General features: G+C 38.7%; 1 protein-coding gene across 5 annotated transcripts in view; it reads left to right on the forward strand.

Moving 5' to 3' along the window:
* SPPL3 (signal peptide peptidase like 3) overlaps positions 1–27,622 on the forward strand; it is a 117,938-nt gene that overhangs the window by 53,733 nt on the left and 36,583 nt on the right. For all 5 annotated transcript variants that reach the window (XM_060121650.1, XM_060121651.1, XM_060121652.1 and 2 more), the window contains exon 2: positions 15,612–15,689. In XM_060121650.1, coding sequence (XP_059977633.1) covers positions 15,612–15,689 — 78 coding nt within the window. The remainder of the gene's footprint in view (positions 1–15,611; positions 15,690–27,622) is intronic.

Below are 27,622 nucleotides of genomic sequence, written 5' to 3' on the forward strand. Positions count from 1 at the left end.
AAGAGAAAGGGAAATCTCTCCCAGCAGCCTCAGGAGCAGCAGATTAAATCTCAGCAATCAACTTGATGTACGCTGCATCTCTGGAATACCTGAGTAGACAACGAATCATCCCAAAATAGAGGCAGTGGACTTTGGGAGCAACTGTGGACTTGGGGTTTGCTTTCTGCATCTAATTTGGTTCTGGTTTTATGTTTATCTTAGTTTAGTATTTGGAGTTTATTATCATTGGTAGATTTGTTTATTGATTTGGTTGCTCACTTTTTTTTTATATAGATTTTTTTTCCTTTTTCTCTTTTTGTGAGTGTGTATGTGTATGCTTCTTTGTGTGATTTTGTCTGTATAGCTTTGCTTTTACCATTTGTCCTAGGGTTCTGGCTGTCTTTTTTTTTTTTGATTAGTTTTTAGTGCTTGATATCATTGGTAGATTTGTTTTTTGGATTGGTTGCTCTCTTTCTTTATTTTTTTTAATGATTTTTAAATTTTTTGATTTTAATAACTTCCTTTTCTTTTCTTTTTTTTTTTCTTTCTTTCTTTTTTTTCTCCTTTTTCTTCTGAGCCGTGTGGCTGACAGGGTCTCGGTGCTCTGGCCAGGTGTCAGACCTGTGCCTCTGAGGTGGGAGAGCCGAGTTCAGGACAGTGGTCCACCAGAGACCTCCTGTTACCACATACTATCAAATGGCGAAAGCTCTCCCAGAGAACTCCATCTCAACGCTAAGACCCACCTCCACTCAATGACCAGCAAGCTCCACTGCTGGACACCCTATGCCAAACAACTAGCAAGACAGGAACACAACCCCACCCATTAGCACAGAGGCTACCTAAAATCATAATAAGGTCACAGACACCCCAAAACATACCACCAGATGTGGTCCTGGCCTTCAGAAAGACAAGATCCAGCCTCATGCACCAGAACACAGGCACTGGTCCCCTCCACCAGGAAGCCTGCACAACCCCCTGAACCAAGCTTAGCCACTGGAGGCAGACACCAAAAACAATGGGAACGATGAAACTGCAGCCTGCAAAAAGGAGACCCCAAACACAGTAAGATAAGCAAAATGAGAAGACAGAGAAACACACAGCAGATAAAGGAGCAAGGTAAAAACCCACCAGACCTAACAAATGAAGAGGAAATAGGCAGTCTACCTGAAAAATAATTCAGAGTAATGATAGTAAAGATGATCCAGAATCTTGGAAATAGAATGGAGGAAATACAAGAAACATTTAACAAGGACCTAGAAGAACTAAAGAGCAAGCAGGCAATGATGAGCAACACGATAAATGAAATTAAAAATTCTGTAGAAGGAATCAAGAGCAGAATAACTGAGGCAGAAGAACGTATAAGTGACCTGGAAGATTAAATAGTGGAAATACCTACTCTAGAGCAAAACAAAGAAAAAAGAATGAAAAGAATTGAGGACAGTCTCAGAGACTCTGGGACAACATTAAACGCACCAACATTCGAATTATAGGGGTCCCAGAAGAAGAGAAAAAGAAAGGGAATGAGGAAATATTTGAAGAGATTATAGTTGAAAACTTCCCTAATATGGGAAAGGAAATAGTTAATCAAGTCCAGGAAGCACAGAGAGTCCCATAGAGGATAAATCCAAGGAAAAACATGCCAAGAAACATATTAATCAAACTATCAAAAATTAAAGAAAAAATATTAAAAGCAGCAAGGGAAAAACAAATAACATACAAGGGAATCCCCATAAGGTTAACAGCTGATCTTTCAGCAGAAACTCTGCAAGCCAGAAGGGACTGGCAGGACATATTTAAACTGTGTTAAAAGGGAAAAACCTACAACCAAGATTACTCTACCCAGCCAGGATCTCATTCAGATATGACGGAGAAATTAAAACCTTTACAGACAAGCAAAAGCTGAGAGAGTTCAGCACCACCAAACCAGCTTTACAGCAAATGCTAAAGGAACTTCTCTAGGCAAGAAACACAAGAGAAGGAAAAGACCTATAATAACAAACCCAAAACAATTAAGAAAATGGTAATAGGAACATACATATCGATAACTACCTTTAACGTAAATGGATTAAATGCTCCAACCAAAAGACATAGACTGGCTGAATGGATACAAAAACAAGACCCATATATACAGTGTCTAAAGAGACCCACTTCAGACCTAGGGACACATACAGACTGAAAGTGAGGGGATGGAAAAAGATATTCCATGCAAATGGAAATCAAAAGAAAGCTGGAGTAGCAATTCTCATATCAGACAAAATAGACTTTAAAATAAAGACTATTATAAGAGACAAAGAAGGACACTACATGATGATCAAGGGATCAATCCAAGAAGAAGATATAACAATTGTATATATTTATGCATCCAACATAGGAGTACCTCAATACATAAGGCAAATGCTAACAGCCATAAAAGGGGAAATTGACAGTAACACAATCATAGTAGGAAACTTTAACACCCCACTTTCACCAATAGACAGATCATCCAGACAGAAAATTAATAAGGAAACACAAGCTTTAAATGATACATTAAACAAGATGGACTTAATTGATATTTATAGGACATTCCATCCAGAAACAACAGAATACACTTTCTTCTCAGTGCTCATGCAACCTTCTCCAGGATAGATCATACCTTGGGTCACAAATCAAGCCTTGGTAAATGTAAGAAAATTGAGATCTTATCAAGTATCTTTTCTGACCACAACACTATGAGACTAGATATCAGTTACAGGAAAAAACTGTAAAAAGTACAAACACATGGAGGCTAAACTACGCTACTATGTAACCAAGAGATCACTGAAGAAATCAAAGAGGAAATAAAAAAAATACCTAGAAACAAATGACAATGAAAATACGATGACCCAAAACCTATGGGACGCAGCAAAAGCAGTTCTAAGAGGGAAGTTAATAGCAATACAATCCTACCTCAAGAAAAGAAAAATCTCAAACAACCTAACCTTACACCTAAAGCAATAGAGAAAGAAGAACAAACCACCCCCAAAGTTAGCACAGGGAAAGAAATCATAAAGATCAGATCAGAAATAAGTGAAAAAGAAATGAAAGAAATGATAGCAAAGATCCAATAAAACTAAAAGCTGGTTCTTTGAGAAGATAAACAAAATTGATTAACCATTAGACGCATGAAGAAAAAAAGGGAGAAGACTCAAATCAACAGAATTAGAAATGAAAAAGGAGAAGTAACAACTGACACTGCAGAAATACAAAAGATCATGAGAGATTACTACAAGCAACTCTATGCCAATAAAATGGACAACTTGGAAGAAATGGACAAATTCTTAGAAAAACACAACCTGCCAAGACTGAATCAGGAAGAAATAGAAAATATGAACAGACCAATCACAAGCACTAAAATTGAAACTGTGAATAAAAATCTTCCAACAAACAAAAGCCCAGGACCAGATGGCTTCACAGGCGAATTCTATCAAACATTTAGCGAAGAGCTAACATCTATTCTTCTCAAACTCTTCCAAAATATAGCAGAGGGAGGAACACTCCCAAACTCATTCTACGAGGCCACCATCACCCTGATACCAGAACCAGACAAGGATGTCACAAAGAAAGAAAACTACAGGCCAATATCACTGATGAACATAGATGCAAAAATCCTCAACAAAATACTAGCAAACAGAATCCAACAGCACATTAAAAGGATCATATACCATGATCAAGTGGGGTTTATCTTAGGAGTGCAAGGATTCTTCAATATATGCAAATCAATCAGTGTGATAAACCATGTTAGCAGATTGAAGGAGAAAAACCATATGATCATCTCAATAAATGCAGAAGGAGCTTTTGACAAAATTCAGCATCCATTTATGATAAAAACCCTCCAGAAAGTAGGCATAGAGGGAACTTACCTCAACATAGTGAAGGCCATATATGACAAACCCACAGCCAACATTGTTCTCAATGGTGAAAAACTGAAACTGTTTCCTCTAAGATCAGAAAAAAGACAAGGTTGTCCACTCTCACCACTGTTATTCAACATAGTTTTGGAAGTTTTAGCCACATCAATCAGAGAAGAAAAAGAAATAAAAGGAATCCAAATCGGAAAAGAAGAAGTAAAGCTGTCACTGTTTGCAGATGACATGATACTATACATGGAGAATCCTAAAGATGCTACCAGAAAACTGCTAGAGCTAATCAATGAATTTGGTAAAGTGGCAGGATACAAAATTAATGCACAGAAGTCTCTTGCATTCCTATACACTAATGATGAAAAATCTGAAGGAGAAATTAAGGAAACACTCCCATTTACCATTGCAACAAAAAGAATAAAATACCTAGGAGTAAACCTATCTAAGGAGACAAAAGTATGTATGCAGAAAACTGTAAGACACTGATAAAAGAAATTAAAGATGATATAAGCAGGTGGAGAGATATACCATGTTCTTGGATTGGAAGAATCAACATTGTGAAAATGACTCTACTACCCAAAGCAGTCTAGAGATTCAGTGCAATCCCTGTCAAACTACCAGTGGCATTTTTCACAGAACTAGAACAAAAAATTTCACAATTTGTATGGAAACACAAAAGACCCTGAATAGCCAAAGCAATCTTGAGAAAGAAAAACGGAGCTGGAGAAATCAGGCTCCTGGACTTCAGACTATACTACAGAACTACAGTAATCAAGACAGTATGTTACTGGTACAAAAACAGAAGTACAGATCAATGGAACAAGATAGAAAGCCCAGAGATAAACCCACACACATACAGACACCCTATTTTTGATAAAGGAAGCAGGAATGTACAGTGGAGAAAAGACAGCCTCTTCAATAAGTGGTGCTGGGAAAACTGGACAGCTACATGTAAAAGAATGAAATTAGAACACTCCCTAACACCATACACAAAAATAAACTCAAAATGGATTAAAGACCTAAATGTAAGGCCAGACACTATCAGACTCTTAGAGGAAAACATAGGCAGAACACTCTATGACATAAATCACAGCAAGATCCTTTTGACCCACCTCCTAGAGAAGTGGAATTAAAAACAAAAATAAACAAATGGGACTTAATGAAACTTAAAAGGTTTTGCACAGCAAAGGAAAACAAGATGAAAAAACAACCGTCAGAATGGGAGAAAATATTTGCAAATGAAGCAACTGACAGAGGATTAATCTTCAAAATATACAAGCAGCTCATGCAGCTCAATATCAAAAAAAACCAAACAACCCAATCCAAAAATGGGCAGAAGACCTAAATAGACATTTCTCCAAAGAACATACACAGATTGCCAACAAACACATGAAAGGATGCTCAACATCACTAAAAACTAAAAATAAAACTACCCATATGACCCAGCAATCCCACTACTGGGCATATACCCTGAGAAAACCATAATTCAAAAAGAGTCATGTACCACAATGTTCATTGCAGCTCTATTTACAATAGCCAGGACATGGAAGCAACCTAAGTGTCCATCAACAGATGAATGGATAAAGAAGATGTGGCACATATATACAGTGGAATATTACTCAGCTATAAAAAGAAACGAAACTGAGTTATTTGTAGTGAGGTGGATGGACCTAGAGTCTGTCATACAGCAAGTAAGTCAGAAAAACAGATACCGTATGCTAACACGTATATGTGGAATCTAAAAAAAAAGGTTCTGAAGAACCTAGGGGCAGGACAGGAATAAAGATGCAGATGTAGAGAATGGACTTGAGGACACGGGGAGGGGGAAGGGTAAGCTGGGACGAAGTGAGAGAGTGGCATGGACATATATACACCACCAAATGTAAAATCGATATCTAGCGGGAAGCAGCCACATAGCACAGGGCGATTAGCGCTGTGCTTTTTGAGCACCTGGAGGGGTGGGATAGGGAGGGTGGGATAGGGAGGGTGGGAGGGAGACGCAAGAGGGAGGAGATATGGGGATATATGTATATGTATAGCTGATTCACTCTGTTATAAAGCAGAAACTAACACATCATTGTAAAGCAATTGTACTCCAATGAAGTTGTTAAATAAATAAAGCACATAACACAGCACCCCACACATATTAAATGGTCAATAAAGCCAAGGAGTTATAATTACTATTAGGAATTTACAATTTGAGAGTTAAGATTGTTGGTGGTATAAAGGCAAGTGTACTGCTGGTTTTTGTGTATTGAACTGTGCCAAGTAGTTTCCTAGGAATTAGATTAGCCCTGAAATGTTATGTCAGCTGAGAATTTTGGTTTCTAGGTGACAGTGCTACCGTAGGAAACAGCACTGGCATTCTCTTAAGAGAAGAAAACCTTTCAGTGGGAATGTATAGTACCTTTTTCTTTCTTCTCAACTCTCAGATTAAAATGATAGTCAATGTAAAGGAGAGAATAGAGAGACTCTGCAAAAAGGATCAGGAGCTACAGAACTTAGGAGGAACTGCTAACAGATGGGAGAGATGAGAACAAAATGGTTTTGTTTTTTTTTCTATTAAGCACGCACTTTACTAGTAGAAATGAAAAACTCCATAATAGGAAGGAAAACCTGTATCAGAAATATAAGTGATTCAGACATGAATTCCCAAAGTATACAACCTCTCCTTCGGGATAAACATTGAACATAAGGAGTGAAATATAGAAATAGTAACATGGAGGAATTTCTTCAAGAGGGGTGTAAGTGGAACCTGATTAAAGGAGCCAAAGATAGTGAACACATTTTTCCCTTTTGTAAAAGAGGAACATGTTTAACTTGGGGGTGAGAGCTGGTAGACCCATCAAGCTGCAGTGAGCAGAACTATATGATGCCTGGGCTTCCTTCTAGGGTCACAGCAAAGTCTGCATAGTAAGACTTCCAACTGAAATGGAGAATGCAGTGATGTTTACTGAAACGAAACAAACTATGAGTTAAGTAATGGCATAATCTCTATTTTACAGCAGACTAGAACTTAGAACTGAGTTCCTGATCCCCACTCCCCAACCCCCTTCCTCCCCGCCCCCCACTTGTTCCATCTGTAGCCTTCCCGTCTCTGTTGGTGGTGGCTCCATCTTTCCACTTGATTGGGCTAAAACCATGGTAGTCATCCTTTGCTCCTCTTTCTCTCGTGCTCCATGGTCAATCTATCAGGAAATTCTGCAGAACTTTATCTTCAAAATATAACTAGAATCAGATCACTTCTCAACGTTACCATGACTTTTACCCCAGTGCCAGCCATCATCTGTCATCTGTCATCTTGTGCCTGAATTATCACAGTAGCCTGTTCTCTCTGCTTCTGTGTTACCGCACTATAATCTGTTCTTTCCCCCCACCCCAAGGTTGATATTTATTTATTTATTTACTTATTTAGTATAGTTGATGTATAATATTACATAAGTTTTAGGTGTACAACATAGTGATTCACAGTTTTAAAGGTTATATTCCACTTATAATTAGTATAAATTTTTGACTATTCCTATATTCCGTGTTGTACTATATATCCTTGTAGCTTAGTTATATTACACATAGTAGTTTGTACCTCTTAATCCTCTGCCTTCTTCCCCTTCCCTCTCCCCACTGTTAACCACTAGTTTGTTCTCTATATCTGTGTTTCTTTTTTGTTACATTCACTAGTTGTATTTTTTAGATTCCACATATAAGTGGTATCATACAATATTTGTCTTTCTCTGTCTGACTTATTTTACTTAGCATAATACCCTTCAAGTCCATCCATGTTGTTGCAAATGGCAAAATTTCATTCTTTTTTTATGGCTGAGTAGTCCATTTTATTTTTATATATTTTTATATGAAATATATTTTATATATATGTTCCACATTTTCTTTATCCATTCATCTGTCATTGAATACTTACGTTGCTTCTATAATCTGTTCTCTTTTTTTAAGATTTTTTTTTGATGTGGACCATTTTTAATGTCTTTATTGAATTTGTTACAACATTGCTTCTGTTCTATGTTCTGGTTTTTTGGCCACGAGGCACATGGGATCTTAGCTCCCCAACCAGGGATCGAACCCTCACCCCCTGCATTGGAAGGTGAAGTCTTAACCGCTGGACTGCCAGGGAAGTCAGAATATGTTCTTAATACATCAGCCAGTCATCCCTTTTCCCCCTACTTTTCTAAAAGTCAGATTTCTTAAGGTATAATTTACAAACAGTAAAATTCACTCTTTTTAGGAGTAGAGTTCTGTGAATTTTGACAACACACATAGTCTTGGACCGACCATCTTAGTCAAGAAATAGAACATTTCCATTGCCCCCCAAAGTTCCCTTATGCCCTTTTGTAATCATCCCTCCTCCCACCCCCAACCCCTGGCAATTAGTCTCTTTTTTCTCCCTTTAGTTTTGTCTTTCCTAGAATGTCATATAAATGGGATATATTTGTAGTGTTTTGAGTCTGCCTTCTTTCTCTGAGCATAATGCATTTGAGATTCATCCATACATAGTACATACATAGTGCATCATATTGCGGGTATACTGTTGCAGGTAAATATTGCTATTCTGATTACTGATACAGCTTTTCACATAGGAAACAGCAGCAAACTTCCATACCTTAATTCATCAAAAGGCAGCTAAAAAAATTTAAGCAGCTACTATAACACAGGTCATATTTAAATTCCAGGTTCCCCGAACCCCATCCCACCCTCATTTGGAAAGCAACCCAACGTCTGCTCCTGAGCTTGCACCGCATAATCTCTTGTAGGAAGAAATGCAGTGTTTGCTTCATAGCTGCCTTGATTGTACTGGGGACTTAGTCCATAGGTTAGCTTTTCGTTTTATTTATGGTTTCCTTTTCTGTGCAAAAGCTTATAAGTTTGATTAGGTCCCATAGCACTTTGTTTCTCTATTAAACATTACATTCTGCCGCCTTGTACAGTGTGTCTTTACTAGATTGTAACCTTCTTAAATGTCTGTCTTTTTGTATCTTAAACATGGATTTAATTTATTAAAATTTTATTTGATGAGACACCTGTTCCATTACTATGCTTAGAATACATACTTGTTTTTTTCCCTTAAAATAAGAAAAAATGTGGAAGAGAATTATTGTGGACCTTATGATAGACAATATTTTTGATAAAAATACAAATTAAATTCTGTTTCAATATATTCCACCATGAAGAGAAAGATTGTAACATTTCTTAGGCCTGGAATATGTCATTTTCTGCATATTGTATTTGAAGCCAAGTATTTTGCAAAGCACAAAAAAATTGTAGCTACACTTGGTGGTTTGTGATGTGTTAGAATTGCATGTGAGAAAATACTAGCAGTTTATATAGCCAGGGCTTGTGGGGAAATGTATAAGGCAGCAGTTCTCAAATTGTGGCCTGTGGATCACTGGGGTTAACTCAGACCCTTTCAGGGAGTCTACAAGGTCATACTATTTTCATAATGCTAATAAAGTTGTTTGCCTTTTTCATTTTGACATTTTTTTTCTTGCAGTGAAAAGCAGTGGCGCATTTAAAAAAACCATTGCTGTGCTGCTGTAACATGAATCAACGCAGTGGCACCACGCTTGAACTAATAATCATTGTATTCTTCACCACCATGCACACACTGCTTAAAAAAAAAGAAAGGCAGTTTCACTTAGAGCAAAGCAGTGAAAATTGCTTTTATTAAATCTCAATCCTTGAGCGCACTTGTTTTTTTCTAATAAAATGAAAGTCCTCTGCCCCCGATTCAAAAATGGGCAGAGGAGGGCTTCCCTGGTGGCGCAGTGGTTGGGAGTCTGCCTGCCGATGCAGGGGACACGGTTCGTGCCCCGGTCCGGGAAGATCCCACATGCCGCAGAGCGGCTGGGCCCGTGAGCCATGGCCGCTGAGCCTGCGCGTCCGGAGCCTGTGCTCCGCAACGGGAGAGGCCACAACAGTGAGAGGCCCGCGTACCACCAATAAAAAAAATAAAAAATAAAAATAAAAATGGGCAGAGGACCTTCTTTTCCAAAGAAGATATACAGATGGCCAACAGGCACATGAAAAGATGCTCAGTGTCATTAATCATCAGGAAAATACAAATCAAAACCACAGTGAGGTATCACTCACCCCTGTCAGAGTGGCTATCATCAAAAAGACAAGAAATAACAAGAGTTGGTGAGGATGTGGCGAAAAAGGAACCCTTGTGCACTGTCAGTGGGAATGTAAATTGATGCAGCCACTGTGGAAAACAGTATGGAAGTTCCTCAAAAAATTAAAAATAGAACTGTCATATGATCCAGCAGTTCCACTTCTGGGTATTTATCTGAAGAAAACAAAAACACTAATTCGACAAGGTAATGCACCCTAATGTCATAGCAGCATTATTTACAATAGCCAAGACGTGAAGTAACCTAAGTGCCCACTGACAGATGAATGGATAAAGAAGATGTGGGGGCATGTGTATGTATGCATAGACACACACACTGTGGAATATTACTCAGCCATAAAAAAGAATGAAATCTTGCCATTTGTGACAACAAGGATGGACCTGCTGGGGGTGTTTTGCTTAGTAAAATAAGTGAGACAGAGGAAGACAAATACTGTATGTGGCATCTAAAAAACCAAACAAATGAATATAACAAAACAAACAGATACAGAGAACAAACTAGTGGTTACCACAGGGGAGAAAAGGGCGAAATAGGTGAAGGGAATTAAGATGTACAAACCGGCAGTTATAAATAAGTCACAGAGATGTAATGTATAGCAAAGGGAGTGTAGTCAGTATTTTATAACTTTGTATGGTGTGTAATCTATAAAAATACTGAATCACTATGTTGTACACCTGAAACCAATATATTGTAAGTCAACTATACTTCAATTAACTTTTAAAAAGTTCTTATTAAGCACTTCTGCTATATAATAAAATACCATTGGTTTTCTTAAGAAAAACACTTGTGCAGTCATTTAAAATGCTAGCTGAACTAGCTACTTCTTTCTTGGAACCTTCCATTTTTACTTGAAGGATGACTAGTGGACAAACTATGGAGTTATTCACACTTGGGTGTGTGGCAGACAGTTTCTCAAAAATGAATGAAGTGAGCCTGTTACTTCAAGGGGGAAAAAGTTATATTTGCCAGTGATAAAATTTGCATGAAAATAGGAATTTTGTGCCCATTATCATTAGCCTCAAGAGTGAAATTAACAGGGCTTCCCTGGCGGCTCAGTGGTTACAAATCTGCCTGCCAATGCAGGGGGCATGGGTTCGAGCCCCGGTCCAGGAAGATCCCACATGCTGCAGAGCAACTAAGCCCATGTGCCACAACTACTGAGCCTGCGCTCTGGAGCCCATGAGCTGCAACTATTGAGCCCACGTGCCACAGCTACTGAAGCCTGCATGCGTAGAGCCTGTGCTCCGCAACAAGAGAAGCCACCACAATGAGAAGACCACACACTGCAACGAAGAGTAGCCCCCGCTCGCCACAACTAGAGAAAGCCCATGCACAGCAACGAAGACCCAATGCAGCCAAAAATAAATACATAAAATAAAATTTTTAAAAAAAGTTTAACAAATGTGGTTTTTCAGATATTGTGTAATGAAATGTAACAACATCTGGAAGAGCTGCATAACTCAGTGACCAGTGTCTTCCAGGTGACCAATGCATGATGTTACAAAATCATCCATGGGTAAAAGATCCATTCAACTATAATATAGTCCGTGGGATTTTAATGTAATATAGTTTTTTTTAAATTCACTGATAAGGTTTCAGATTCCACACTGCAAGTAACCTTTAAGAAATTGCCACTTGTTGAATTTTAGTGTAGTATCAAAGAAGAATATCCTCAGTTATCTGAAAAGGTTATTGAAATATTCCTCCCTTTTCCAGCTACACATCTGTGTAAGGCCAGATATTTTTCCCCCCACAAAGTTCAACTAAAGTAACATACAGCAACAGATTGAATGCAGGAGAATTCTGCATTGAATTATGAGAATCTGGCTATCTTCTGTTTAAGCCAGAAATTAAAGAGGTTTGCAAAAATGTAGAAGGATGCCCCTCATCTAAATTTTTTGTTTTGGAAAACAGTTACCTTTCCTTTAAAAATGTAATTTATGTGCTAGTGTAATGGTTTTATTATATTTAAATGAATTAGTAAATAAGCATTTAAATTTTTTCTCACTTTTAATTTCTAGTATTGTAAATATCAATAGCTGTAACCCACAGGAAAAAAGCCCTCAGGGTCCTTGAGAGTATAGATGGTCTCAAGACCAGAAAGTTTGCCAAGTGCTATTCTAGGTCAGTGTGCAGGGTTGGAATAGTAGCTGCTTGGTTTGTTGGGTGGACAAGAATGCTTTCATTGTATAGCTGGCAGGCTGACACATAGAACACGTTATAGAACAGAACTCTCTGTGTCTCAGTTTGGCATGATTTTTAGCAGGATGTGTCTAAGCACTTGCTGGTAAAGCAGCTAGAAATAGATGCTTGACTGTAGAGCAGCTCTTAAAATCCAGCATGGTTCTAAAAATCTTAGGGTGTGAAATATAACCTTATATACGAGAGAACTTTCTGGTAGCTCTTTGTCTATTAAGACATGGGGGAATGTAGTTAAAGAATTAATGGTTTTCATAATGACCATATAAAATGTTTCAGCTCAACAGCTGACCTATACTAATACATTATTTGGCAGTCTTCAAGTCTGTTTTTAGTGCGTTTGGCTAACCTGCTTTCAGCATGTCTCAAATGCATGTATGTAGTTTCTTTTTGCATTTCTGTAAGAATTCTTTACTTCAGAGTGTAGAGTAATTCCTCCTTTCTTTATCGTGAATCCAGCGTCTCTGGAAACAGTCACCTCAATGGGAGGGCCTGAGAGATGATACATTTCTGTTGATGCTTTGGTAGAGTCTGAAGTATAGGATACAGAGGGGCTGTAAAATAAGATTGCTGGCCTTTAATTTTTTTTTTTTTTTTTTGTGGTACGCAGGCCTCTCACTGTTGTGGCCTCTCCTGTTGGGGAGCACAGGCTCCAGACGCGCAGGCTCGGCGGCCATGGCTCACGGGCCCAGCCGCTCCGCGGCATGTGGGATCTTCCCGGACCGGGGCACGAACCCGTGTCCCCTGCATCGGCAGGCGGATTCTCAACCACTGCGCCACCAGGGAAGCCCCTGGCCTTTGATTTTAATCCATGTTCTGTAGTTTATAATAAATTCTTTTTGTTAAAAGGCTTTTTGTAAAACTTCCATAATGGTAGTTTGAGTTGAAATATATGAAATTTCAAATAACACTGTGAAATAAATTAGAACTTCTAATTATGGGATATTTGGTAGTTTTCAAAGTTGTTCAAACTTTTTTAAAAGTTTTACTGTAAATTATAAAATACCATGAACTATATTAGGAGTCAGTTTTAACCAGATTTTCTTGATACAGATTTATTTGAAAAATAAACTGGTCCAGTATAGAAGAAACCATTAAATGAAACATCAGAACATTTTTTCTGAAACCATGCATTTTGCTCTGCAGTGGGTGGGTAGTATGCTTATCGCCAGAAAATGGAGATGAGAACAGGTAGTGCTAATCAGCCTCTTCGTAAGGTATTTAACACATGGCCAAGACTGCACCTTGAAAAACAGATTGTGAGGAAAGTCAGTGACTAAGTATGGTTAGTCACACAGAGTAGAGCACAGCATAGAGAAACTGTGGAGGAGGAAGAGCTGGTTTAACCAAAATTCAACCCAGACTTCTAGAAGTCTTAAGTGATGTCTCTGGAGGGTCTCCATTGATTTGAGAGTTATAGCAAAAGAAAAAAACAATAGTACCAAACCTTAAGACACTGAGTTTGGGAAGTTTAAATGTTTAATCTACTTTTTAGGGAATGGCAATATGCTTCAGAACATGAAAGGTATAGAAAAGCTAAGTCATCTAAATAAAACACCATCAAAAGAAAAGTGCCCCCCCCACAAAAACAGGCTCCCTTCATATTTTATAGATCAGGAGTCTGAAAAACTTTTAAATTGCTTTTAAAAAAAATGCCTATTGGCCCTTAATTATATGAAAAGCTGCTGAATCTCACTGTAATTCACTTTAAAATTAATTACATCAGAAAAGTAATTAACGCAAATGAAAACTAACTGCTGGTAAGGGGTAGAGCAGTTTAAGTTCAGGCAGCATCTCATGTGATCCTGCTGCTCTCTTTGAAGACACTTCATCAGTTACCTGCTATCCTGGGTTTTCTTCCTCTTTGTCTGTTTCATTTTGTTTTCTTTGCAGCTCCTCCTTCTTTCTGATCTTTAAATTTCTGAATTTTCAGGCTTTCATCCTGGGTCCTCTTCTCACCCACACCCGTGGCTTCAATTACCATGTGGAAGGTTATGAGCTCCCAATATGTATCCTTAGCTTAGAGCTGCTTCTGAACTCTAGACCCAGATAGCCAGCTGTTTCCTCAGCACATCCAAAACTTCAAATCTCCTGTTTTTTTGCCAAATGGTATAGCCATCCACCAGCTGCTTAGCAGAAACCTGGGGATCCTCTCTTAGCCTCATAAACAATCACCAAATCCTATTTTGTTGAGTCTTGTATCTCTCTCATTCATCTGCCCCCCTAAGGAAGCCCCCCCACCCCTAGTTCTTAGGTAGAATCCTAAGATTTGAGAATTATACATTCTCAAGGTACCCTGTACTTGTTGAAAATTTATAACATTTTCAACAATTATATTCACTTGCTTATGTTAACTTTTTGTTTTCGTTGCTTTAGAACAAAATTTAATTTTTAAATTCCTTTAGAAAAGACATTCAGGGAGAAGACAAAGACAGTCTTGGTTTTTATTACGTCCCTGGGGGCTAGCAGAGTGCCAGGCACAGAAGCATCATTAAATATTTATTGAGGGAAAAAATGAAGAGAAATTTGTTTTAGGAAAATCCATAACATGAATGGATAGTGTGAACGGTGAATTCCTGAAGACAGACTTGCAAACATTGGGAATTCCTTGGTGCTGGGAATTCCCTGGGACTCTGTGCTTCTACTGCAGGGGGCCTGGGTTCGATCCTTGGTCCGGAAACTAAGATCCCACAAGCCGAGTGATGTGCCCCCCCCCGCAAAAAGATCTCTGATAGTCAAGCCATAGAAGGGAGCTAAGGAATTGGCAGTAGAATTGAGAGAAGTAGGGTATTTGCAGAAGTGGAAGTTGTGAGACTTACTGACTGTCGTCACATTTGGGAAGTAAGAGAACAGGGTGTCGAGAATGCTGAGGGAATCATGATATCATTCCTTAAGACATTTGGGTATGAAGGGAAGACTAATGACTTTAGTTTTGGACGTGTTGACTTGAAAGAACCTTCTGTGGGACACCTAGATGGAGAGAACCAATAGGCAGTTATAAAAATAAAACTAGAATCCAGGAGAGAGACACAGGCTTTACTCCATCACTGAGCAAAACCAGTAAAATACTATTGATAATTCAAGTGTACAGAGTTGGTAGATGTTTTGGTACTTTTTAACTTGGGAGTGGAAGCACATATTGCCTATCATATGGGGATGGCATTTTTTACATTAATGTCATTTAACATCCTGTGAATGTTAACTAATAATAGCTGTGAAGCTATGCGTTTACTCTTTATGTTAAGCTAGCAGATCTGTGTTTTAATTATGTATTTTGTTAATGCTAATTTATACTTGTTTTCCTTCCTAAAGACAAAAATAAAACTTAGTGGGGTTTATAAAAATCCATCAGACTGTAAACTCCATGAGGACTTGCTGCCATGTGATTAAAATTTTTTTCCTCTTATTTCTCTAGGGCCTATTCCCTGGTGGATTCCAGTCAAGTGTCTACATTTCTGATTTCCATTCTACTTATAGTCTATGGTAGTTTCAGGTAAGCTGCTCTCAAAATGGGATTGATTTCTGTTGGAAGTGGAAGAAGCGTTGCTCTGAAAATGTTGGCACCAAAACTTACTGCTTCTGTGAGGAAAAACATGACTTTGACAGGAATTGAGTTGAATAGGATAATTCTGATATTTATTCTTTGGTTGGCTTCTGTTAAAACACTTCTTGGTTTTGCTTATGGCTTTGGCATTTTAATGCAAACAAGCAAAAACTAATTGCTTAAATTCTGGTTCTGAAAAAAAGGATTCACGTAAATACACTCATTGAGAGGGTTAAGGAGAGTCCTTGACAGTGATTCTACAGAGTCTCAAAGGGGACATAAAGTTTTTCTTAATTAAAAAAAAGGCACTGGGGCTTCCCTGGTGGCGCAGAGGTTGAAAGTCCGCCTGCCGATGCAGGGAACACGGGTTCGTGCCCCGGTCCGGGAAGATCCCACATGCCGCGGAGCGGCTGGGCCCATGAGCCATGGCCGCTCAGCCTGCGCGTCTGAAGCCTGTGCTTCACAACGGGAGAGGCCACAACAGTGAGAGGCCCGCATACTGCAAAAAAAACAAAAACAAAAACAAACAAAAAAAAGGCACTGACCTACGTTGAGCCATATGAGACTGCTGATAGTCAAATTTTTGATCTACACAAATAATTTCATATGGTTCCACCTACTTTTATGAGGATTGTGCACGGTAGCATTTACCAAGTATTCTCTCTGCTGACCTTCTCGAAGTTCCCATCCTAGCAAACAGCTATAGAAATACAAAGGAAAATCAGGAAGCTAGATACTCCCTTCTTTTCACTATTCTTACTTTAGAGGAAATTTGGTGGTTGTATAACTCAAATAGTTTTGTGGCTGATACATTTAAAAATGAAGGCTGCCTGAGAAATTTTAAATTGAGAACTTGAAAGGGAACAACAGTGATAAACGAAATAATCAGGCATAAGGATTTTGAACTCTCCAGTATTACATCTGGATTTTAATGGGTATTTGGTAAAATCATAAGACTTCCAGGCTTTATCTCAACACTGAGTAGGACAAGTAAAATACTGTTGATAATTCCAGTATCAGTTGATAAAAGTTTTAATCATTGAGCCTTCAGCTGGGAGCCCTAGGGTCATAACCACTCTTAGGAAGCATTAGTCAAGCCAGGGCAATTTAGAACCTCATCAACATAATCCTGATATTTTGTATCTCTATCCTTTGGACAAGTTTTTGTTTTTTTCTTTTTGAGTATATAATGTTTCAACATTTCAAAAGTCTTTAGGGCTTCCCTGGTGACGCAGTGGTTGAGAGTCCGCCTGCCGATGCAGGGGACATGGGTTCATGCCCCAGTCTGGGAAGATCCCACATGCTGCGGAGTGGCTGGGCCTGTGAGCCATGGCCGCTGAGCCTGCGCGTCCAGAGCCTGTGCTCCACGATGGGAGAGGCCACAACAGTGAGAGGCCCGCGTAACGCAAAAAGGAAAAAAAAAAAAAAAAAACTCTTTATGATTAAAAAAAAACCTTTGGACTCACAACTCTAATACTCCTTTCATTAGCTCATATGACATTTTCTTTGGCACATACTTATATACTGTGTACATTTTTATATTTTAAATCATTTATATTCTGATTATTATCTAACAAAAATATTTTTCATTATCTTCATACTAATTTTTAGTAATTTGATATTTCTTTGTATTACTATCTTATTCCACTCTTTTTGGACATGTGAGTTGTTAAAGTGACCATCTTTTTATGTATTCTTTTGCTTTGGCTGAAAAATATCCCTAAGATAAATATCCAGAAATTGAAAAACTTCTCCAAAGTGTATGAACTGGCTCTTACTACATATTGCCATGTTGTTTTCCAGAAGGGTTATACCAACTTAGAATTGGGCAAGTTTTAAACAAAATTTTATGTAATAAATATACCATAGAATTATATTATGTGGATGGAAAGGATTTCTCTGGTACTTCTCCTTATTTTACAAATGAGGAAACCGAGGCCCAACAAGATGAGGTAACTTGCTAAAGATTATACAACTAGTTGGTAACAAAATCTGGATTGGAACCCAGTTCTTAAGACTTGTGGTCCAATACTTTATGTCTTTTATACTTTAGTAATGCACTTTCTGCAAAAAGTAAATCATGATGCCTTTAATTATACATTTAAATTTACCTCATTTTAAGTAAATTTGCAAGTATTTCCTCCTCTTCTGTTTTCTGGAAAAGATTACGTGAAATTGTGTTACTTCCTTTTTAAATATTTGATAGAAATCACCAGAGAAGCCATCTAAAGATGGAAGATTTGGGGGGGTTTGGCTTTGGTTTTTCCTGCTTTATTCATCTTTTTTTTTTTTTAAAGAATTGGTAAAGGCTTTGTGTGTGTGTGCGGTAAAATATACATAACATAAAATTTAATATTTTAACCCATTTCTAAGCATACAGTTCAGTAGCTGGTAAGGGCTTTTTAAAACACATGTTACTATCTATTTTTATTTTTAAATTTTATTTTATTTATTATTTTTGGCTGCATTGGGTCTTCATTGCTGCACACGGGCTTTCTCTAGTTGCTGTAAGCAGGGGCTACTCTTCATTGTGGTGCGTGGGCTTTTCACTGCAGTGGCTTCTCTTGTTGTGGAGCACGGGCTCTAGGCACATGGGCCTCAGTAGTTGCGGCATGCGGGCTCAGTAGTTGTGGCTCGTGGGCTCTGGAGCGCATCCTCAGTAGTTGTGGCTCATGGGCTTAGTTGCTCTGCAGCATGTGGGATCTTCCCGAACCAGGGCTCGAACCCGTGTCCCCTGCATTGGCAGGAGGATTCTTAACCACTGTGCCACCAGGGAAGCCCACTATCTTTTTATTATAGCCATTCTAGTGCTAGGGTATGAAATATCTCATTGTGCTTTGATTGCATTTGCCTGATAACTGAGATCAGGTTGAAAAGATGTTGAGCATCATTTAATGTACTTGTTAGGCATGTGTTTTTCTTCTTTGGTGAAATGTCTATTCAAATCTTTGCCCATTATAAAATTGGGTTGTCTTATACCAAATTGTAACAGTTCTTTAAATATTCTAGATCCAGGTTCTCTCTCAGTCACATGATTTGCAAATATTTTCTTCCAGTATCTAGCTTGCCTTTTCATTTTCTTAACAGTGTCTTTCAAAGTGTAAACATATTTTATTTTGATAAAGTCCAGCTTACCAACTCTTTGTCTTGTGGAGTATGCTTTTGGTGGTGTACCAGAGAACTCTTTGCCTTATCCATGAGCACAGTTTTTCTCCTATATTTTTATGTTTTACATTTAAGTCTATAATTCATTTTGAGTTGATTTTTGTGAAATACAAATGAAGTACAAATCTAAATTCGTCTTTATGAATATGATTATCCAGTTGTCCCAGCACCATTTGGTGAAAAGACAGTCCTTCACCCATTGTCAAAAATCAGTTCTCCATAAGTGTAAAGATTTGTCATGGGACTCCCCATTTCTTTTTTTATTTTTTTAATAAATTTATTTATTTTAGTTATTTATTTTTGGCTGTGTTGGGTCTCATTGCTGCACGCGGGCTTTCTCTAGTTGCGGTGAGTGGGGGCTACTCTTTGTTGTGGTGCACAGGCTTCTCATTGCGGTGGCTTCTCTTGTTGAGGAGCATGGGCTCTAGGTGCATGGGCTTCAGTAGTTGTGGCTCGCAGGCTCTAGATCACAGGCTCAGTAGTTGTGGCATACAGACTTAGTTGATCCGTGGCATGTGGGATCTTCCTGGACCAGGGGTCGAGCCCATGTCCACTGCATTGGCAGGTGGATTCTTAACCAGTGCGCCACCAGGGAAGTCCAATTGCTACTGCTTTTATAGTAAATGTTGAAATATAGTAGTGTAAGTCCTACAGCTCTTTTCTTTTTCAGAAGTGTTATTATGGATAACACTTATATGGCTCTACATTTACATGGTTATAATGGCTATTATGGATCCTTTGTATTTCCATATTAAGTTTAGGTTCAGCTGGTCTGTTTCTACAAAAATTCTTCTGGGATTTTGATAGGTATTGTGTATCTATAGATCACAGTTTGGGGAGAATTGCTATCGTAATAATATTGAGTCTTTCAATCCAGGGACCTGGAATGTCTCTCCATTTATTTAGATAATCTTTAATTTTTCTTAGTAATGTTTTGTAATTTTCAGTGTACAAGGTTTGCACCACTTCTGTTAAACTTATTCCTAAGTATTTTATTATTTTCGATGTTATTGTTGATGGAATTTTTCCTTGATTTATTTTTAGATTTTTCATTGCTAAGTATATAGAACTATGAATGATTTTAAAACATTAACCTGGTATCCTATAGCTTTGCTGAACTCATTTATTAGTGCTAGTAGTTTTTTGTGTATGGATTTCTTGGAGTTCCCTACATGCAGGATAATGCAGCCTGCAAGTAAAGACAGCTTTGCTTCTTCCTTTCAAATCTGAATGCCTTTTATTTTATCTGTTAATTTCTAGGATAGTTAAAAGTATTCAACAGTGATTGGAATTTGTCTGTTTTCCCTTACATTTTTGTTGATTCATTTTTAAAGTTATTTTGTTAAGTACAAAAAGGTTTATGATATTATATCTTGGTAGACTGTATTTTCAAATTATTATCCAGTAGCCCTTTTTCTTCTGTTTTATGCTTTTTGCTTTGAGTTTTATTTTGTCTGACATTAATATTGCTATACCTGCTTTCTTTTGATCGTATTTAATTTTTAATTTCTTTAAAACATTTATTTTGAAACAATTTCAGACATAAAAGTTCTAAAATTAGTACAAAAAATTCTCATATACTCTTTACCCAGATTCCTCAAATGTTAGCATTTTACCATTGCTTTCTGTCATTCTTTGTGTGTGATAAAGTACATTTTTTTTTCTGGGAAAAAAAAATTGACTGCCTTTAATCTTTCCTCCTCCTTCTCCTCCTCTTTTTTTTTTTTTACATCTTTATTGGAGTATAATTGCTTTACGGTGGTGTGCTAGTTTCTGCTTTATAACAAAGTGAATCAGTTCTACATATACATATGTTCCCATGTCTCTTCCCTCTTGCATCTCCCTCCCTCCCACCCTCCCTATCCCACCCCTTTAGGTGGTCACAAAGCACCGAGCTGATCTCCCTGTGCTATGCAGCTGCTTCCCACTAGCTATCTATTTTACATTTGGTAGTGTATATATGTCCATGCCACTCTCGCTCTGTCACAGCTTACCCTTCCCCCTCCCCATATCCTCAAGTCCATTCTCTAGTAGGTCTGTGTCTTTATTCCTGTCTTACCCCTGAGTTCTTCATGACATTTTTTTTTCTTAAATTCCATATATATGTGTTAGCATATGGTATTTGTCTTTCTCTTTCTGACTTACTTCACTCTGTATGACAGAGTCTGGGTCCATCCACCTCATTACAAATAGCTCAATTTCGTTTCTTTTTATGGCTGAGTAATATTCCATTGTATATATGTGCCACATCTTCTTTATCCATTCATCCGATGATGGGCACTTAGAGTGTTTCCATCTCCTAGCTATTGTAAATAGAGCTGCAGTGAACATTTTGGTACATGACTCTTTCTGAATTTTGGTTTTCTCAGGGTATATGCCCAGTAGTGGGATTGCTGGGTCATATGGTAGTTCTATTTGTAGATTTTTAAGGAACGTCCATACTGTTCTCCATAGTGGCTGTACCAATTCACATTCCCACCAGCAGTGCAAGAGTGTTCCCTTTTCTCCACACCCTCTCCAGCATTTATTGTTTCTAGATTTTTTGATGATGGCTATTCTGACTGGTGTGAGATGATATCTCATTGTAGTTTTGATTTGCATTTCTCTAATGATTAATGATGTTGAGCATTCTTTCATGTGTTTGTTGGCAGTCTGTATATCTTCTTTGGAGAAATGTCTATTTAGGTCTTCTGCCCATTTTTGGATTGGGTTGTTTGTGTTTTTGTTATTGAGCTGCATGAGCTGCTTATAAATTTTGGAGATTAATCCTTTGTCAGTTGCTTCATTTGCAAATATTTTCTCCCATTCTGTGGGTTATCTTTTGGTCTTGTTTATGGTTTCCTTTGCTGTGCAAAAGCTTTGAAGTTTCATTAGGTCCCATTTGTTTACTCTTGTTTTTATTTCCATTTCTCTAGGAGGTGGGTCAAAAAGGATCTTGCTGTGATTTATGTCATAGAGTGTTCTGCCTATGTTTTCCTCTAAGAGTCTGATAGTGTCTGGCCTTACATTTAGGTCTTTAATCCATTTTGAGTTTATTTTTGTGTATGGTGTTAGGGAGTGTTCTAATTTCATTCCTTTACATGTAGCTGTCCAGTTTTCCCAGCACCACTTATTGAAGAGGCTGTCTTTTCTCCACTGTACATTCCTGCCTCCTTTATCAAAAATAAGGTGTCTGTATGTGTGTGGGTTTATCTCTGGGCTTTCTATCTTGTTCCATTGATCTATATTTCTGTTTTTGTACCAGTAACATACTGTCTTGATTACTGTAGTTCTGTAGTATAGTCTGAAGTCAGGGAGCCTGATTCCTCCAGCTCTGTTTCTCTTTCTCAAGATTGCTTTGGCCATTCGGGGTCTTTTGTGTTTCCATACAAATTGTGAAATTTTTTGTTCTAGTTCTGTGAAAAATGCCAGTGGTAGTTTGATAGGGATTGCATTGAATCTGTAGGTTGCTTTGGGTAGTAGAGTCATTTTCACAATGTTGATTCTTCCAATCCAAGAACATGGTATATCTTTCCATCTATTTGTATCATCTTTAATTTCTTTCATCAGTGTCTTATAATTTTCTGCATACAGGTCTTTTGTCTCCTTAGGTAGGTTTATTCCTAGGTATTTTATTCTTTTTGTTGCAATGGTAAATGGGAGTGTTTTCTTGATTTCACTTTCAGATTTTTCATCATTAGTTTATAGGAATGCCAGAGATTTCTGTGCATTAATTTTGTATCCTGCTACTTCACCAGATTCATTGATTAGCTCTAGTAGTTTTCTGGTAGCATCTTTAGGATTCTCTATGTATAGTATCATGTCATCTGCAAACAGTGACAGCTTTACTTCTTCTTTTCCGATTTGGATTCCTTTTATTTCCTTTTCTTCTCTGATTGCTGTGGCTAAAACTTCCAAAACTATGTTGAATAAGAGTGGTGAGAGTCTTGTTCCTGATCTTAGTGGAAATGCTTTCAGTTTTTCACCATTGAGGACGATGTTGGCTGTGGGTTTGTCATATATGGCCTTCACTATGTTGAGGTAAGTTCCCTCTATGCCTACTTTCTGGAGGGTTTTTATCATAAATGGATGCTGAATTTTGTCAAAAGCTCCTTCTGCATTTATTGAGATGATCATATGGTTTTTCTCCTTCAATTTGTTAACAAGGTTTATCACATTGATTGATTTGCATATATTGAAGAATCCTTGCATTCCTAAGATAAACCCCACTTGATCATGGTATATGATCCTTTTAATGTGCTGTTGGATTCTGTTTGCTAGTATTTTGTTGAGGATTTTTGCATCTATGTTCATCAGTGATATTGGCCTGTAGTTTTCTTTCTTTGTGACATCCTTGTCTGGTTTTGGTATCAGGGTGATGGTGGCCTCGTAGAATGAGTTTGGGAGTGTTCCTCCCTCTGCTATATTTTGGAAGAGTTTGAGAAGGATAGGGGTTAGCTCTTCTCTAAATGTTTGATAGAATTCGCCTGTGAAGCCATCTGGTCCTGGGCTTTTGTTTGTTGGAAGATTTTTAATCACAGTTTCAATTTCAGTGCTTGTGATTGGTCTGTTCATATTTTCTATGTCTTCCTGATTCAGTCTCCGCAGGTTGTGCATTTCTAAGAATTTGTCCATTTCTTCCAGGTTGTCCATTTTATTGGCATAGAGTTGCTTGTAGTAATCTCTCATGATCTTTTGTATTTCTGCAGTGTCAGTTGTTACTTCTCCTTTTTCATTTCTAATTCTGTTGATTTGAGTCTTCTCCCTTTTTTTCTTGATGAGTCTGGCTAATGGTTTATCAATTTTGTTTATCTTCTCAAAGAACCAGCTTTTAGTTTTATTGATCTTTGCTCTCATTTCCTTCATTTCTTTTTCATTTATTTCTGATCTGATCTTTATGATATCTTTCCTTCTGCTAACTTTGGTGTTTTTCTGTTCTTCTTTCTCTAATTGCTTTAGGTGCAAGGTTAGGTTGTTTATTCAAGATGTTTCCTGTTTCTTGAGGTAGGATTGTATTGCTATTAACTTCCCTCTTAGAACTGCTTTTGCTTCATCCCATAGGTTTTGGGTCGTCTTGTCTCCATTGTCATTTGTTTCTAGGTATTTTTTGATTTTCTCTTTGATTTCTTCAGTGATCACTTCGTTATTAAGTAGTGTATTGTTTAGCCTCCATGTGTTTGTATTTTTTTACAGATCTTTTCTTGTAATTGATATCTAGTCTCATAGCATCGTGGTTGGAAAAGATACTTGATACAATTTCAATTTTCTTAAATTTACCAAGGCTTGATTTATGACCCAAGATATGATCTATACTGGAGAATGTTCCATGAGCACTTGAGAAGAATGTGTTTTCTGTTGTTTTTGGATGGAATGTCCTATAAATATCAGTTAACTCCATCTTGTTTAATGTATCATTTAAAGCTTGTGTTTCCTTATTTATTTTCATTTTGGATGATCTGTCCATTGGTGAAAGTGGGTTGTTAAAGTCCCCTACTATGAATGTGTTACTGTCAATTTCCCCTTCTATGGCTGTTAGTATTTGCCTTATGTATTGAGGTGCTCCTATGTTGGGTGCATAAATATTTACAATTGTTATATCTTCTTCTTGGATCGATCCCTTGATCATTATGTAGTGTCCTTCTTTGTCTCTTCTAATAGTCTTTATTTTAAAGTCTATTTTGTCTGATATGAGAATTGCTACTCCAGCTTTCTTTTGGTTTCCATTTGCATGGGATATCTTTTTCCATCCCCTCACTTTCAGTCTGTATGTGTCGCTAGGTCTAAAGTGGGTCTCTTGTAGACAGAATATATATGGGTTTTGTTCTTGTATCCCTTCAGCCAGTCTGTGTCTTTTGGTGGGAGCATTTAATTCATTTACATTTAAGGTAATTATCGATATGTATGTTCTATTCCCATTTTGTTTTGGGTTTGTTATTGTAGGTCTTTTCCTTCTCTTGTGTTTCTTGCCTAGAGAAGGTCCTTTAGCATTTGTTGTAAAGCTGGTTTGGTGGTGCTGAACTCTCTCAGCTTTTGCTTGTCTGTAAAGGTTTTAATTTCTCCATCAAATCTGAATGAGATCCTTGCTGGGTAGAGTAATCTTGGTTGTAGGTTTTTCTCCTTCATCACTTTAAATATGTCCTGCCACTCCCTTCTGCCTTGCAGAGTTTCTGCTGAAAGATCAGCTGTTAACCTTATGGGGATTCCCTTGTGTGTTATTTGTTGTTTTTCCCTTGCTGCTTTTAATATGTTTTCTTTGTATTTAATTTTTGACAGTTTGATTAATATGTGTCTTGGCGTGTTTCTCCTTGGATTTATCCTGTATGGGACTCTCTGTGCTTCCTGGACTTGATGAACTATTTCCTTTCCCATATTAGGGAAGTTTTCAACTATAATCTCTTCAAATATCTTCTCAGTCCCTTTCTTTTTCTCTTTTTCTTCTGGAACCCCTGTAATTCGAATGTTGGTGCGTTTAATGTTGTCCCAGAGGTCTCTGAGACTGTCCTCAGTTCTTTTCATTCTTTATTCTGCTCTGCAGAAGTTATTTCCACTATTTAATCTTCCAGGTCACTTATCCGTTCTTCTGCCTCAGTTATTCTGCTATTGATCCCATCTAGAGAATTTTTAATTTCATTTATTGTGTTGTTCATCATTGCTTGTTTCATCTTTAGTTCTTCTAGGTCCTTGTTAAATGTTTCTTGCATTTTCTCTATTCTATTTCCAAGATTTTGGATCATCTTTACTATCATTATTCTGAATTCTTTTTCACGTAGACTGCCTATTTCCTCTTCATTTGTTAGGTCTGGTGGGTTTTTATCTTGCTCCTTCATCTGCTGTGTGTTTTTCTGTCTCCTCATTTTGCTTATCTTACTGTGTTTGGGGTCTTCTTTTTGCAGGCTGCAGGTTCGTAGTTCCCGTTGTTTTTGGTGTCTGTCCCCAGTGGCTAAAGTTGTTTCAATGGGTTGTGTAGGCTTCCTGGTGGAGGGGACTAGTGCCTGTGTTCTGGTGGATGAGGCTGGATCTTGTCTTTCTGGTGGGCAGGTCCACGTCTGGTGGTGTGTTTTGGGGTGTCTGTGGACTTATTATGATTTTAGGCAGCCTCTCTGCTAATGGGTGGGGTTGTGTTCCTGTCTTGCTAGTTGTTTGGCATAGGGTGTCCAGCACTGTAGCTTGCTGGTGTTGAGTGAAGCTGGGTGCTGGTGTTCAGATGGAGATCTCTGGGAGATTTTTGCCGTTTGATATTATGTGGAGCTGGGAGGTCTCTTGTGGACCAGTGTCCTGAAGTTGGCTCTCCCACCTCAGAGGCACAGCACTGACTGCTGGCTGCAGCACCAAGAGCCTTTCATCCACACGGCTCAGAATAAAAGGGCGAAAAAGTAGAAGGAAAGAAAGGGAGGGAGGGAGGGAGGAAGGAGGAAATGAAAGAAAGAGGAAACAGGATAAAATAAAAAGTAAGATAAAATTAAAAAGTTATTAAAGTAAAAAAGAATTATTAAGAAAAAAAATTTTTTAAGAAAAAAAAACAAAAACAGATCTAGAACCGTAGGACAAATGGTGACAGCAAAGCTATACAGACAAAATCTCACACAGAAGCATACACATACACACAAAAAGAGGAAAAGGGGAAAAAATAATAAATCTTGCTCTCAAAGTCCACCTCCTCAATTTGGGATGATTCGTTGTCTATTCATGTATTCCACAGATGCAGGGTACATCAGGTTGATTGTGGAACTTTAATCCTCTGCTTCTGAGGTTGCTGGGAGAGATTTCCCTTTCTCTTCTTTGTTCGCACAGCTCCCTTGGCTCAGCTTTGGATTTGGCCCTGCCTCTGCGTGTAGGTCACCGGAGGGCGTCTGTTCTTCGCTCAGACAGGACGGGGTTAAAGGAGCTGCTGCTTAGGGGACTCTGGCTCACTCAGACCTGGGGGAGGGAGGGGTGCGGATGCGGGGTGAGCCTGCGGCAGCAGAGGCCGGCGGGACATTGCACCAGCCTGAGGTGCGCCGTGTGTTTTCCCGGGGAAGTTGTCCCTGGATCCCGGGACCCTGGCAGTGGCGGCTGCACAGGCTCCCCGGAAGGGGTGTGTGGAGAGTGACCTGTGCTCGCACACAGGCTTCTTGGTGGCGGCAGCAGCAGCCTAAGCGTCTCATGCCCGTCTCTGGGGTCCGCACGGTTAGCCGCGGCTCGCGCCCGTCTCTGGAGCTCCTTTAAGCAGCGCTCTTAATCCCCTGTCCTAGAGCACCAGGAAACAAAGAGGGAAGAAAAAGTCTCTTGCCTCTTCGGCAGCTCCAGACTTTCCCCAGGACTCCCTCCTGGCTAGCCGTGGTGCACTAACCCCCTGCAGGCTGTGTTCACGCTGCCAACCCCAGTCCTCTCCCTGCACTCCGACGGAAGCCCTAGCTCCCAGCCCCGACCGCCCTGGCGGGTGAGCAGACAAGCCTCTCGGGCTGGTGAGTGCCAGTCGGCACCGATCCTCTGTGCGGGAATCTCTCCGCTTTGCCCTCTGCACCCCGGTGGCTGCGCTCTCCTCCGTGGCTCCGAAGCTTCCCCGCTCCGCCACCCGCAGTCTCCGCCCACGAAGGGGCTTCCCAGTGTGTGGAAACTTTTCCTCCTTCACAGCTCCCTCCCACTGGTGCAGGTCCCGTCCCTATTCTTTTGTCTCTGTTTTTTCTTTTGTCCTACCCAGGTACGTGAGGAGTTTCTTGCCTTTTGGGAAGTCTGAGGTCTTCTGCCAGCGTTCAGTA

The sequence above is a fragment of the Lagenorhynchus albirostris genome, chromosome 14 (genome assembly GCF_949774975.1).
Source record: "Lagenorhynchus albirostris chromosome 14, mLagAlb1.1, whole genome shotgun sequence".
Lineage (NCBI taxonomy): Eukaryota > Metazoa > Chordata > Mammalia > Artiodactyla > Delphinidae > Lagenorhynchus > Lagenorhynchus albirostris.